Source organism: Chanodichthys erythropterus, chromosome 20 (assembly GCF_024489055.1).
Source record: "Chanodichthys erythropterus isolate Z2021 chromosome 20, ASM2448905v1, whole genome shotgun sequence".
NCBI lineage: Eukaryota > Metazoa > Chordata > Actinopteri > Cypriniformes > Xenocyprididae > Chanodichthys > Chanodichthys erythropterus.
The window spans coordinates 13,490,969-13,506,324 of NC_090240.1; the positions used below are offsets into that span (position 1 = coordinate 13,490,969).

The following is a 15,356-nucleotide window of genomic DNA, read 5'->3' on the forward strand; positions in this document are numbered from 1 at the left end:
GTGTGTTCATTATAGCTCCGTTGTTCTCGTGCTCCGCCTTCTCACGATAATGTTCTATTAGGAAAAAATAAACCTTTGCGTGCTGTAGTTTATACAGGACTGGCGGGAAATTTACATTAATAGCCTACACCTTAATTGTACATGTTTAGTGGTTTATTTTGATAGTTGAATTGTCTTTGTAAGCTATGGCCTCCGCTGGGAGTGTTCGAGAAAGACAGCCTTGCCACTTAAATCGCTATATTTCTGCACTTTTCAGAGATGATAAACACGATGTTATAGAATGATAATTGAGTGAAAACCCAATTTTGACCAAAAAAAATCACATTCTACCCTTTTTCTGACTTTACTGAAAACGTTCCATCGCGATCTGACGGGTTTTCCCAGATCGCATCACATGTAGAACCCACAAGAGGTGCCATTTCGCATTTTATTTAAAAAATGCAAACAAAAACAAAATGGTGCTAAACAGCACCAACCGTGGTTCTTTGGCTCCTAAATAACCTTTAAAGGGGCTAAACCCATAGATTGTAAAAAACCTAAACAGGTTTATTTGTATGGCATTGGTGTTACCTTAGCCATCCCATAGAACCGCCGAAGATCCATACAGGGGCTTAAAGGTGCTAAAGAGGATGTTTTGTTTTATACATTTTTGCAATATTACTTGAAACTGTCTTTACTAACTGATAAAAGACTATTTATTAGGTGCACTGAAAGGAATAATATTAATAAACATCATCTGTGCACGAGTAGGGCTTTAAAAACATCAGCCAATCGTTTACGTGATCATCGCATAAACGATTGGCCCTCTGGCTTGTCAATCACTGCCATGACGTTCCTTGTGAGAGACGAGTGCGGCTGTGCGCTCCGGTAACTTTCCACACTCCACAGGCGCCACATGCACTGTTTTTGTCCGGAGACAGGAGTAACAACTGCAGATTATGAGTTACCTGCAGTGAGTCCGACATAATGAATCCACTAACACGACACAGCGAATGCTGGTGGTAAACACTCGTGTTCCAATACGAGTGTTTACGAGTTTTGGGAGGCGTTCCTTCGAAGGAGGGGGGTTGTTGTTACGCATGCGCTCATTTCAAAAACTCAGTAACAGTCTTTGGTTTCTCAGTCGACGAAAAATCCTCTTTATCACCTTTAACAGGTTCTGTATACAGTAGCGGTGCTATCACTCTAAAAAATGGTGCTAAAGTACTAAAAGTGTCTCTTTGGCTCGTAATCATAGGGGAACCACTTAAGTGCTGTATAGCACCAAATCTTGGTTCTTCAGTGGTTCTTTGGGGTGGTTAATGTGCTATATAGCACCACTGCTGTACAAAGGACCTGTTAAGCCCCTTTAAAGGTTCTTTACGAGCCACTGTTGGTGCTGTTTAGCACCATTTTTGTTGAAGAAATAAAATTCGATATAGCAGCTCTTATGGGTTCTACATAGTACCTAAAGTGGTTCCCCTATGATTACGAGCCAAGAACCACCAGAGATATATAGCACTTTTTTTTTAGAGTGTGGGGTTTCAAATCAAAATATGACTTTCTGTTACGAAACAGGACATCGATCGTATACATGTCCTCAGTAGAGGACAACAGGACTTAAAGCATGTTTATCATGCAAACAACAAGCAAATACGGAAATAAATTATATATCAATATTCCTATAAAATATTAGATATTATTATGAAAATCTTGCCAATTATTACTCAAGTTATTGCACTTCTTTTTTCATTACATATTGCCCCAAAATACATGAATATGCAAATTAGATACATTGTATATAATGGGAAAACACGTTTATGGCCATTTACACACATATTGCATAAAGCAAAATGGTATATCAAATCATTCTATCTTTCATAACATGGTTGAGAATCATCTTTATACAAAGTTTGGTATGAAAAATCCTGAAACCTAAAAATTTATTGACAATAAAAAAAAAAACAATCCCATTGTTTTTGCCTTTTCATGTCTATTCATGTCTTATTTTATTTTTTAAAAAAAATAAAAGTCCTGGTGTCTTCTACAGAGGAACATAAAATATTATTTTTAATTTTATTTTCCCATTTTTTCTTATCCTCTAAACAAATGTAATGAAAAAAAAATTTTTTTTTTCTGGTAGTCAGGAGGATATAAATTTTAAATATATATTTTTAAAATTTAAATAAAAAAATATTATTGAGAAAATATATATAACATTGATTTTACAGGGGGAAAAAGCTTGTTGTTTGCTGTTTTTTCTCCAAACCTGGTAATGTATGCTGGTTTTATAGGGTTTTGGGCACTTTTGAGCAGATCAGGCAGGGATATCAGCCGGGCAACCAGCTAAACCAGCTGAGCTGACAGTCTTCTGAGACCAGGTTAAACCAGACAACCAGCACTTGTTTGCTTTAAGCTTTTGCTTATGGTTCCTATGATATTTTCCTGCTCCAGTCCAGTTTTAGAGTTCTAAACAACAACACACAGACACACACACACACACACACACACACACACACACACACACACACACTCACCGTGGTCTATTCACACAGCCTGTATGTGTGTGTGAGAACAAGCCATTGTGATTTACATACACCCCCTCTGCCTGCTACCCCCGCCCCTCTTACCCCGTCCACGGTCTACCCCTTGTTCTCCAGCCTCTTTCTTCGCACTTCAGTCACTCACACCCGGGTCTCACACACTCCTCCCGTGTTCAGCTTTCACACTTCCACGCGCGTTTCACTGAGCGCCGCGGGAAACAATGGGAACGGAGCCGCTTTGTGTCGAACAGAGACTGACGCGCTTCTCTGTGTTTGTTTAGGACTTTCTGCCGATAGACTCATAGCTATATTCAGGACCCCATTATCTCGCTTCAACACAATGGGCTGCTGCAGCGGACGGTGCACCCTCATATTTCTCTGCACGTTTCAGTTGGTAAGTTTGTTTTCTGAAAAAAATATGCATTTCACACCGATAATTGTGAGTGTTGTTAACCATGTAGCCTATGCGAGCTGTTTAGTTTATAATACGCCTGCCTTTTGCTTTGTTGTTGTTGTTGTTGTTGTTGTTGTTGTATTGTTGCACCGGATAATACACAATGAGTTCATTATTCAAACATTGTGTGCTTGAACTCTTGTCTTGATCTGAGTTAAGCTTGAACATGTGTTTAAGTAGTTGGACCCTCCATAAAATAACCCAGAGTTGTAAAAGACACATTTATGGCCAGTTGAGTGCCTCTGCTCTTGCACTATTGCAGCTTCAGGCAACCCACTTGAACTTTTCTCATAGTGTCATACAAATTTGGGGAGTACTGTGACAACACAGGATACAGGACTGCAAAAATGTTTTATGTTTTATGTACCAAATGCATTTTTTTGGGATTAATCTGTTAAACAAAAAATATGTTTTACCATGCTGGTCATGCAATGCACCAATGCTGTCAGATGCAAAACATGTAATGCTGAAGTGTAGTGTATTATAATTATAGTAAACCATACAGTTATATTTGCATATTTTTAATAATGTAATGTCAAGATTATTATAAATACAGAAAATCTAGCATGCAAACTCCATCTGTTGAATTGTCACCACCATTAGACTGAAAATCAGCTGACAGTGTTGACATAACCATATGATAGCCATATATATATATATATATATATATATATATATATATATATATATATATATATATATATATATATATATATATATATATATATATAATATAAAACACATGAATTAAATGCAGTAGCAATTTTGTTGTTTTGACTTTTCTAGTTAAATTATCCCAAAAAATCCCAATCCATTTCTTTACAATTTGGCTGATGGAGTTGACATATCATGATATATGCCAAAATATATGCATTACTTAAAGGGATATTTCACAACAAAGGATATTTTGTCATAATTTACTCACCCTTATGTTGTTCCAAATCTGCATGAGTTTCGTCTGTTGAACTTAAAAAAAATAAATAAATAAAAATAAAAAAATTGAAGAATGTTGGTAATCAAACAGTTGATGCCATTGACTTCCATAGTATGAAAAAAAGTCAATGGAGTCCGTCAACTGTCTGGTTACCAACATTCTTCAAAATATCTTCTTTTGTGTTCAGCAGAAGAAAGAAATTCATACAGGTTTGGAACAACTTGATGGTGAGTAAATGATGACAGAAATTTCATTTTTGGGTGATCTATGCTCTTAAAGTCATCATGAAATGAAAATTCACCCTTTATATTTTCTAAATGCATTTTATAGACCATACTGTAAATGTTTCTTTCTTTCTTTTTTTTTTTTTTTACTGTTTTTACTTTTTTTTTTTAACTCAATCTTCCAGTGAAAAGACAGACATCTTTCTGATGATGTACACAGGAATTCTCCAATCATTTAGTCCGCTTAGACCCCGCCCCTCCACAAATGAAAACCTCGCATTCACATCTGCCTTCATCCAATCAACAAACAATGCATAAAACCAAGTCCCGCCCTACATTTTGTCGATAATCTTTTACTCGAATGTACATCATAATATGATAGAAAACATCTGTCACTACTACAGTTTCAGAGAATTAGTATACAATAAAAAAACTTACAGAGCCTTTGTGGCCTCGTTGAACTCATAACAGGTGAAAAATGGAAAGAGGACCTTCAGGATGAAGTTTCCATAAATATCTGACTGTGTTGACACAGAGGGTACATGCTTTTGAACAATAGTTTAGTATGTGAAAGTTCATAGCAAGGACTCTATAGACCCCACGGTAAGCCTCTCGGTGCTAAATTGATCTGTTTGCACTCTTGGCGGGGAGCTTTCAGTGGTTAGTCATTAGTTAGATCTACCCATGTTCCTGTCAAAGAGAGAGATGTTCGTCTCTCCTCAAGAAGCTATTATACTGTAATCGTCGCTTAATCTTTATTGCAGGCCGCTCTGGTTCATCGGATACTCTATCCTAGCTTAAGTGTTCATAGAAGTTGTATGTCAGTGAAATGTTATATTGACTTCAAAGTCAGCCATCATCATTCTGCTGTGAGTGGCTGGTGTCCTAATTTCCATACGGAAAGTCTTGCAGCTGCTTTTTGCATTGTTTCAGTCAACCTCCCCCTTCCGCAATCCCAGTCTCAACAACTGAACCGATCCCACAACAATGTACACAGGCGTTTACGCCTACACCGGTAAACAGCTGCAGGAGACTGATTGCACGTTATTCAAATTTAACTGCCGTTGACACTGTCAAGTAGACGTTCTTGTTTTCTACCTTAAATATGGCACTGCTTGTGTAAGGCTCAGTGGAGGTGCTGTCCATTCCTCCCACAATCCTCTCTGACAGGAGCATTAAAAAGCCGTTGACACATGCCCCCTAAAGACAGATGTGTAATACACCTCGGCCCACATGCATGTTGGCACGTCACACACACACTAGGTCACTGTCAGACCTTCTGAGCTTGACAGGGTCTGTCTTCTTTTCATTTTAGGCACCTCAGGGGGAAAACATTCCTGGGCTTTGATGTAGTTCTGCTTTCTGTCTTCCTATGAGATCTTATTATCTTGATGTCACAGAGTTTACCGAACGAGTCGGCAGTTACTGATGTTCCCGCTCGTACTGTTCTCAGTGGAAAGAAGTCACAAAACTGTTAGACTAACTGGGAATATTAGTCATAGTGGATTGACGCTTCTCTATTACTGTTGCTTAAGGTTAAGGTTTTATACTTTTACAAGAGATTTGAACAAATTCATCATGCTAAGTAATAAACTTTGGCTCGTAACTCGTCTCTCACTGTGGCTTGTTTGTGGTATTACTTTCGTGGTTCGTGGTCGGATGAATTTAGCCTGGCGGACTATAAAACAGATGCAAAATTCCATAGATTTACACTGAAGGAAAGGCATGATTCATATCTGGAGACCAGAATTAGTGATACACAATCTGCAATCAATTGCATTTAGGATTGCGCATGTGCATTAGCTTGATCCATCCTGAAATTTTTTATTTTTTTTGTCATGATTTGGGCGTTTAGAAAGTAGAAACAAAATTTACGAGACCGTTGTCAGATTTCATTGGTGATTTTCAAATATGAAATTGAATCAAGCTTTGGAGAATTTGATGTTTCCCCATTCAAAGAGATAGGAGCTGCACTTGAATGCCCGATAGACATTTCAAAGATGGCCGCAGAGTAAAACGCCTGGTCTTAAAGGGACTTTGATCATAGGCCTTTTTTGTAGGCCGGTCATTTTTGACTGGGAACACCACGAGTGTGACTTGGTGCCATTTTGTACAAAACAAACTTTCTGGTAAAACTTTAAAGCACATGTGATAAACTATACAGAATATTTGTACATTTTATTCAATATTGCCAAAATTATCCACAAATAATGATTTTTTTTTTGGTCAGAAATTCTCAGCATTTTTGGGGAAGTTGTTATACCATGGATGAGTGAAGTCAGTGAGTTTTAGTCAAATGTGACAATGTTAATGTAATTAACATCAATCCAGTAATGTAATTACTTATTAGACAAAATAGTAGAAAAATTTAATATTAGTTATCAGAACTAAAGTATTTTGTGAATGCATGATGTTGATCTTATTGTGACCCATTCATCCATGTACAGTATCTCACAGAAGTGAGTACACCCCTCACATTTTTGTAAAATATTTTATTATATCTTTTCATGTGACAACACTGAAGAAATGACACTTTGTTACAATGTAAAGTAGTGAGTGAACAGCTTGTATAACAGTGTAAATTTGCTGTCCCCTCAAAATAACTTAACACACAGTCCAATGTCTAAACCGCTGGCCACAAAAGTGAGTACACCCCTAAGTGAAAATGTCCAAATTGGGCCCAGTTAGCCATTTTCTCTCCTCGGTGTCATGTGACTCGTTAGTGTTACAAGGTGTCATGTGTGAATTGGGAGCAGGTGTATTAAATTTGGTGTTATCGCTCTCTCTCATACTGGTCACTGGAAGTTCAACATGGCACCTCATGGCAAAGAACCCTCTGAGGATCTGAAAAAAATTGTTGCTCTACAAAAGATTGGCGTAGGCTATAAGAAGATTGCCAAGACCCTGAAACTGAGCTGCAGCACGGTGGCCAAGACCATACAGCGGTTTAACAGGACAGGTTCCACTCAGAACAGGCCTTGCCATGGTTGACCATAGAAGTTGAGTGCGTCAGCGTCATATCCAGAGTTGTGTTTGGGAAATAGATGTATGAGTGCTGCCTGCATTGCTGCAGAGGGTGAAGGGGTGGGTGGTCAGCCTGTCAGTGCTCAGACCATACGCCACACACTGCATCAAATTGGTCTGCATGGCTGTCGTCCCAGAAGGAAGCCTCTTCTAAAGATGATGCACAAGAAAGCCCACAAACAGTTTGCTGAAGACAAGCAGACTAAGGACATGGATTACTGGAACCATGTCCAGTGGTCTGATGAGACCAAGATAAACTTATTTGGTTCAGATGGTGTCAAGCGTGTGTGGCGGCAACCAGGTGAGGAGTACAAAGACAAGTGTGCCTTGCCTACAGTCAAGCATGGTGGTGGGAGTGTCATGATCTGGGGTTGCATGAGGGCTGCCGGCACTGGGGAGCTACAGTTCATTTTGGGAACGATGAATGAGCAGAGCATGATCCCCTCCCTTCGGAAACTGGGCCGCATGGCAGTATTCCAAAATGATAACGACCCCAAACATGCCTCCAAGATGACCACTGCCTTGCTAAAGAAGCTAAACCCTATTGAGCATCTGTGGGGGATCCTCGAACGGAAGGTGGAGGAGCGCAAGGTCTCTAACATCCACCAGCTCTGTGATGTTGTCATGGAGGAGTGGAAGAGGACTCCAGTGGCAACCTGTGAAGCTCTGGTGAACTCCATGCCCAAGAGGGTTAAGGCAGTGCTGAAAAATAATGGTGGCCACACAAAATATTGACACTTTGGGCCCAATTTGGACATTTTCACTTAAGGGTGTACTCACTTTTGTGGCCAGGGGTTTAGACATTGGACTGTGTGTTGAGTTATTTTGAGGGGACAACAAATTTACATTGTTATACAAGCTGTACACTCACTACTTTACATTGTAGCAAAGTGTCATTTCTTCAGTGTTGTCACATGAAAAGATATAATAAAATATTTACAAAAATGTGAGAGGTGTACTCACTTCTGTGAGATAAATATCAACCCGATCTTCTGGTGAAATGGCAGACTTCTCTCTGGTGATGTACGCCAGTCATTTTGTTTGCCTAAACCCTATCCATCCACAGTCAACTGGAATCTCATATTCATTTTTGAGTGCAATGTTCATCTCTCACAATCCAATCTCCAACTTTTTTGGTAATCCGTTGCGACTCGGATGCACGTCACAATACGGGAGAAAAGAGCTGTCGCTAACGCTGTTTCTTTTCTGTTTCTGTCTTTTAATATCAGTGCCTTCCTAACCAGAATATCATAAAAACTTGGTAGTGAGTCAAATAAGCAAACTACCCAGAAAACCTTAGTAATCACATAGCAGTGCCATAGCATCATGGCAGAAAGGTTGACATGTACAAGTTTAGCTAAGGACCTTGAATGGCTCCTCACTGCTCAATTCCACACACTCTTCCTCGGAAATCATTCCATATTGTTGTGGTGTTTGTGAAAGGTGTACACACCTGTTTGTGTGCAGGATAAGGGAAGGAGAGGAACAGACACAGAGGAGCATGGAAACACAGGTTGATAAACACACACACACACAGAAGCGGTTTTGAGCTTTATCCTTTGTTGCTCTTGAGGAACATCTGGTTTGGTTCCTCCTCCTCCATATCTCTGTTCTTGCAGTAATAGATGGGGAGTTTGTTTAAAAGCACATGAAACTGTCAGCAGCTGGTTTCAAGAGTCCCTGGTGGTGAGTTAAACTTGCTTTTTTCTAACAAACATTTTCCACATAGACCTGACTTGGAAATCACTAGTTTTGGAGTGAATTGGACAGTTATCGAGTTCATTGTATTTCTGAGATCTCTCATTACCACTTCTCTCGCATGATTGGGCTGTGCAGGGATTTGTGGTTAACCAGGGAGGAATTTAGTCTGTATCCAGGCAAAGCTTAATAATGAGGTTTTCTTGATTAAAAATTCTTTCTTTTGTTAACAAGCAGCTTGCATTTTTATCTTTGACTTAAAGGAATAATTCACTGCAGAGTGAAGTTCTCATTCCAAGCCAGTATGACTTTTTTATGGAAGCTTGTTTCTGCCACGGAATAAAACAATTTAAAAGATTTGTGACTTTTTATCTCACAATTTTGACTTGTGAGATATAAACTCCCAAATGTAAGTTATAAAGTCCAATTCTGAGGGGGTAAAACAACTGACTTTTTTTCTCAGTTTGCATATAGTTTATATCTCGCAATTTGGACTTTACAACTCAAAATTGTCACTATATCTCATAATCCGGACTTTATAATTCGCAATTTCAAATTTATATTCTCCAATTCAGACTTTATAACTCACAATTCGGACTTTATAACTCACAATTACGAGTTTATATTCTCCAATTCGGACTTTATAACTCACAATTTGGACTTTATAACTCGCAATTGTGAGTTTATATCGTGCAATTCGTAATTTATAACTCGCAGTTACGACTATATCTCACAATTCGGAATTTATAACTCACAATTGTGAATTTATATCTCACAATTCGGAATTTATAACTCGCAATTACGACTATATCTCACAATTCGGAATTTATAACTCACAATTGTGAATTTATATCTCACAATTCGTAATTTATAACTCGCAGTTACGCCTATATCTCACAATTCGGAATTTATAACTCACAATTGTGAATTTATATCTCACAATTCGGAATTTATAACTCGCAATTGTGAGTTTATATCTCACAATTTGGGATTTATAACTCGCAATTGCGACTATATTTCGCAATTCGTACTTTAAAACTCACAATTGTGAGTTTATATCTCGCAATTCGGACTTTATAACTTGCAATTGTGAGTTTAGTCTATATCTCATAATTCGGACTTTATTACTCGCAGTTGCAAGTTTAAATCAGTCAATTCTGAGAATTGAGAGATGTAAACACAATTGCAAGAAAAAAAGTCAGAATTGCGAGATAAAAAGTCGCAATTACCTATTTTATTTTTTGTTTAGTGGCGGAAACAAGCTTCCATATTTTTCTTCTGTGGAACACAAAGAAGGAATTTTGAAGCGGGTCTTATTATCATATGGAATAATTTTTATGGTGTTTTTTGGTCCCTATGCTTTATTTCTATGGGAAACAAAAACAGCGTAAACTTTTTTTACATAGAAGAAAATCATGTGGATTTGCAATGACATGAGTGTGAGTAGATTTCATTTTTGTGTGAACTAATCCTTTAAGAATTTTAGAGGTGGAGATTGTCTAAAAGTGCACGCACATACACAAAACACTGCCTTGTGCAATACATTTCCTCTACAGTATCTGTTTCTTTAAGAGATGAAACAAACTAGGACATATGTTTTGAAGTGAGCCAGAAAAGGAGGGCTAATCAGTCAGAGAGTTGTACTTGCCGTGTTGTACACACTGGTGACTAGACACACTTAATGGTGAATAGAGAAAGTGACTGATGGACTGTGGGTAATATATGGCATTGGCTTTGACCTCTTTATGGCAGAGCAGAGAGGCTAGTGGAGAGATACGGTAATGAGGTCAGGAGAAGGATACTCTCTGAACTTCTGAACCGTGAACGAACGCATACATGTCAAATGTTGAATAGATACCAGACCTCTGTGGTACCATCCACATGCACATAATCCTTATCATTACATAAAGATTAAAGGAATGTTCTGCATTGATAGCATTATAATCTTCATTTGTACATTTATTTATTTTTTTTAATTAATGAACTGAAGTCAATGTGACAAGGCATTGCAGAGAGTTTGTAAACCAAATATATGTACTTTTTTTGTTGCTAAACGCATATATTCTTCTAAATCATCCTTAGTGGTGGCACCACTGTTCTTGGTAGATAATGTCTGGTTACTGTATGCACTTTCATCATAATTCTTTTTAGATGGATTTTTCTCTATGAGTCCCTTTTCTGATATACTTGCATGCATCATGCAAAAGTTACAGGGTTTACCGGCTGTACAAGATCATAATAAGAGTTGAAAAATTTATTGTAACTTTGCACAGATCAGCCCAAATAATGTTTAAGTCTTGTGACTAGGGATAGAAATCATTTTTGATTCCGGTTCCTTAACGGTTCCACTTTGAAGGAATTAATATTTGGAAAATGGAAAGCAGTTCCACTGTCAAATGATGAAAATTTCAATAATGAGATAATTTATTATATAAAAAATAATTAAAAATTAAACTATGTAAGTGGCGCTCTACGGCACGGCAGGATTCGGAACAGTTGTAGCTGGACACCGCGGACAGAGAGACACCGTAGAAAACAATGAGTGTTCAAATTTTAAAGATGTGGTGCTGCGTGGCACGGCACGGCACGGCGCTGTGCTTTTCATCCGGGGTATGATCCACTTCAGTCAAAAGTTTAATTTGATAGGAAGACGGAGCTGATGTAGGCACTAGTTCTATACTGTAAGTAGCCTGTGCAAATAGTTCGGACTATGTGCCAATATGTAGTTCATGCTGTGATATTTGTGTCTATTTTATATGACAGACTTATAGGTTCGGATGTTTTATGGCATTTATTGCTGCAAAATAAAAGGCTGATAACTTGCGGTTTGTAAATAAGTAGATTGAGTGAATGTAGGTAATAGTTCTGGTGGATGAAGGGCCCTTCAACAGGCAAAGCCCAAGGACCTCTGATAGTCTTAATGCGGCCCTAGTAATTGTCTTGAGTTAATGTGTTTGGGAATTGAGCTCGTTTGTGCCGTCTGTGTTGTGCTCTAGATTCAGTAGCGGTGTTGTGGCTCTCTGTTGAAAGTAGTGCAGGAAACTCTTTCAAAGTATGTTAGTATGGTGTTTCGTCAATTTCAGTTGAAAACTGCATGTGCAAGAATTGTTAACAGAACCGAACCCCATTCAATATTTTTACAAAAGAGAACAATTTCTCAGTTCTCAGCCTTGCTTGTGGTTATACTTTTTTAACAATGTGTTTTTTTTTTTACATTTCTCCTAGGCTTTTTGTAAATGCATTATACACTGACGAATGACCGAAATATATGACCTGTTCCCACCAAGAACATTGGGATCACTTTTAGAACAATTTTTTTCCAGCAGTTGAACGATAAAACACTGACAGCCAATCAGAATCCATTCTAAATTAAGACCTCATGTGTTTAAAATGGCAGACGACTGAAGTTAAGAAGTTAACTGCCGAGTTTCAGAAAAAGCCACCACTGTTTGACAACTCAACCCCCCTGGAAGTATTAACAATGAGACCATTATGCCAGGCTAGCAAACGGTAACATAAAATTACCTCAGGTATCCAGCATTAGTTTCGACAACATTGTCTTGAAACTTGAAGTTGCAGTGAAAAAGACCAGGGGTCTCATTTATAAAACTGTGCGTAGGATCCCTACTAAAAGTGTACGTACGCGCAAAAGCTAGATTCTGCATACGCACAAAAAAAAATATCAGACTTATAAAACCATGCGTACGCCAGAACCTGCGCACAAATCCCTTTATAAATCCCAGTCAGCGGAAGATTGTGCGTACGTCCATCTCCACCCTGTCTCCTCCCCGACATCACCATATATGGAGCTTACGACACCTAGTTTTACTATGCATAACCTCATCTGCATATCATTTCCATACACATTCCCATCCACGTGACACCACGGTTAACACCGTCAAAGGTACAAGACATTGGAAAATATTAGATATGGACTATAAATGCCATTTGTGCCACACATTATATTGATAAAGATCATCCAATATCCTCTTTTATGTTTTAGAATAAATATATCAAAATATCCATAAAAACAAAATTGTATAAAATACTTCAGATAAAGGTTTTAGGATAGAGTTGATTCATTCATTTCCACTGGCCAGATAGTATTTTAATAGTTTTAAACAATTCAAATCAAATGTATGCAGTTTCTATAGCTTTTAGGAAGTTTATAGGCTATTTTTAGTGGAAACAGATCGGACTACTTATTTATTGCAGTGTAAATACAATTGTCTGATTCGGCGCGTCACTGACATTTTATTTTAAAAAGAAAACATGCAAATCTTACCGTTTTCCTCAAATTATATCCTTCAAATACAGTGGTAACTGTTTGAAGATCCTTCACACGACATCAACACCTCCTACAGCTGTAGTTGTACAGTAAGATATTATCATTGGACCTATTCAAACTGGACAACGGACCGTTCGACCACCGAATCCAGCAGTGTCTTCCATAATATCTAAGTTAAGTGTGAATCACTGATCGTCATTCTCGAAAAAAATATTTTGTCATAACATCTGCAGTTTAGTTTAAAGAGGAATTATTGTGCTCCTAGCGCTCCTCACTGTCATAAAACAGCGTGTCACTGGAAAAGTGATCGAAAGTAGAACATCTGCTATCTCAATTCATATCACTTTTGTCTCCAGAATGTGCGTACGCACGGCTCAAAGTTTGCTTAAAGGTGCGCACATTCTCCCGTCAAGTTTGTTTTTATAGATCACAACCTTTGCGCAGGAACTGGCGTACGCACGTTTCCAGCCCCATTTTGTGCGTACGGGGTCTCATTTATAAAGCGCCCCATTTTGTGCGTACGCCAGTTCCCACGCAAAGGTTGTGATCTATAAAAACAAACTTGACGGAAGAATGTGCGCACCTTTAAGCAAACTTTGGAGACAAATAGCCTATAAACTTCCTAAAAGATATGTTCACCTCAGCAGCAAAATTGCATACATTTGATTTAAATTGTTTAAAACTCTATCCTAAAACCTTTATCTGAAGTATTTTATACAATTTTGTTTTTATGGATATTTTGATAGCCTATATTTATTCTAAAACATAAAGAGGATATTGGATGATCTTTATCAATATAATGTGTGGCACAAATGGCATTTATAGTCCATATCTAATATTTTCCAATGTCTTGTACCTTTGACGGTGTTAACCGTGGTGTCACGTGGATGGGAATATGTATGGAAATGATATGCAGATGAGGTTATGCATAGTAAAACTAGGTGTCGTAAGCTCCATATATGGTGATGTCGGGGAGGAGACAGGGTGGAGATGGACGTACGCACAATCTTCCGCTGACTGGGATTTATAAAGGGATTTGTGCGCAGGTTCTGGCGTACGCATGGTTTTATAAGTCTGATATTTTTTTTTGTGCGTATGCAGAATCTAGCTTTTGCGCGTACGTACACTTTTAGTAGGGATCCTATGCACAGTTTTATAAATGAGACCCCACGCGTTGTTTTTATTCCGCTATATTGACATTGTCATCTATATTCACTGTTAGATTAGATCGATTACACTTGAAACATAGCACGCTGAGGACATCTGCTGGTTAAAGCCATGTAATTGCAACAAAAACATCAAAAACCTGTTGTACACACTTTGAAACCGTGGGGCGTGAGCTTAGAATAAACAGACCGTTATCGTTCGTTGGTGTGAACTCAAATACAGTTATCGTTATAGTTATCTTTTATAGTTATCGTCTTATGAACAGGCCTTTAATGATTTTCTGTTGTAATCAACAGAATGTCATCGATTCTGTGACGAGCTTAAAGGATTAGTTCACGTTCAAAAAAAAATTTCCTGATAATTTACTCACCCCCATGTTATCCAATATGTTTATGTCTTTCTTTCTTCAGTTGAAAAGAAATGAAGGTTTTTGATGAAAACATTCCAGGATTATTCTCCTTATAGTGACTGCCTGATCGCCTTCTAAGTGCTTCTGCCAAAACCACACTTTCGTATTCTTAAAAAAGCTTATGCTGAATGTCCTACACCTTCCCTATTCTACTTATGGATAAAATGTAACTGGCGCTGCGTTCGTTCCGTAAGTAGAATAGGGAAGCACACGGCGTAAGCTTTTTGAAGAATACGAAAGTGCGGTTTTGGCAGAAGCACTTAGAAGGCGATCATTTGTTTATATAAAGTATATACATTTACATTTTTTTAGAAAATGAGCGATTGTTTCTCTAGATAAGACCCTTATTCCTCGTCTGGTATCGTTTAAAGCCCTTTGAAGCTGCACTAAAACTGTAATTTTGACCTTCAACCATTTGGAGTCCACTATAAGGAGAATAATCCTGGAATGTTTTCATCAAAAACCTTCATTTCTTTTTGACTGAAGAAAGAAAGACATGAACATATTGGATGACATGGGGGTGAGTAAATTATCAAGAATTAGTTTTTTTTTTTTGAAAGTGAACTAATCCTTTAACTTGTATTGAACCCGTATTGAAAGGTTCCTGTAATGTACACACATGCATAAACAATAAAG

The 15,356-nt window shown here is 37.9% G+C and overlaps 1 protein-coding gene across 3 annotated transcripts in view; it reads left to right on the top strand.

Moving 5' to 3' along the window:
* Positions 1-2,642: 2,642 nt before the first annotated feature.
* nkain4 (sodium/potassium transporting ATPase interacting 4) overlaps positions 2,643-15,356 on the top strand; it is a 103,195-nt gene continuing 90,481 nt past the window's right edge. For all 3 annotated transcript variants that reach the window (XM_067372468.1, XM_067372470.1, XM_067372469.1), the window contains exon 1: positions 2,643-2,916. In XM_067372468.1, coding sequence (XP_067228569.1) covers positions 2,863-2,916 — 54 coding nt within the window. In that variant the 5' untranslated portion in view covers positions 2,643-2,862. The remainder of the gene's footprint in view (positions 2,917-15,356) is intronic.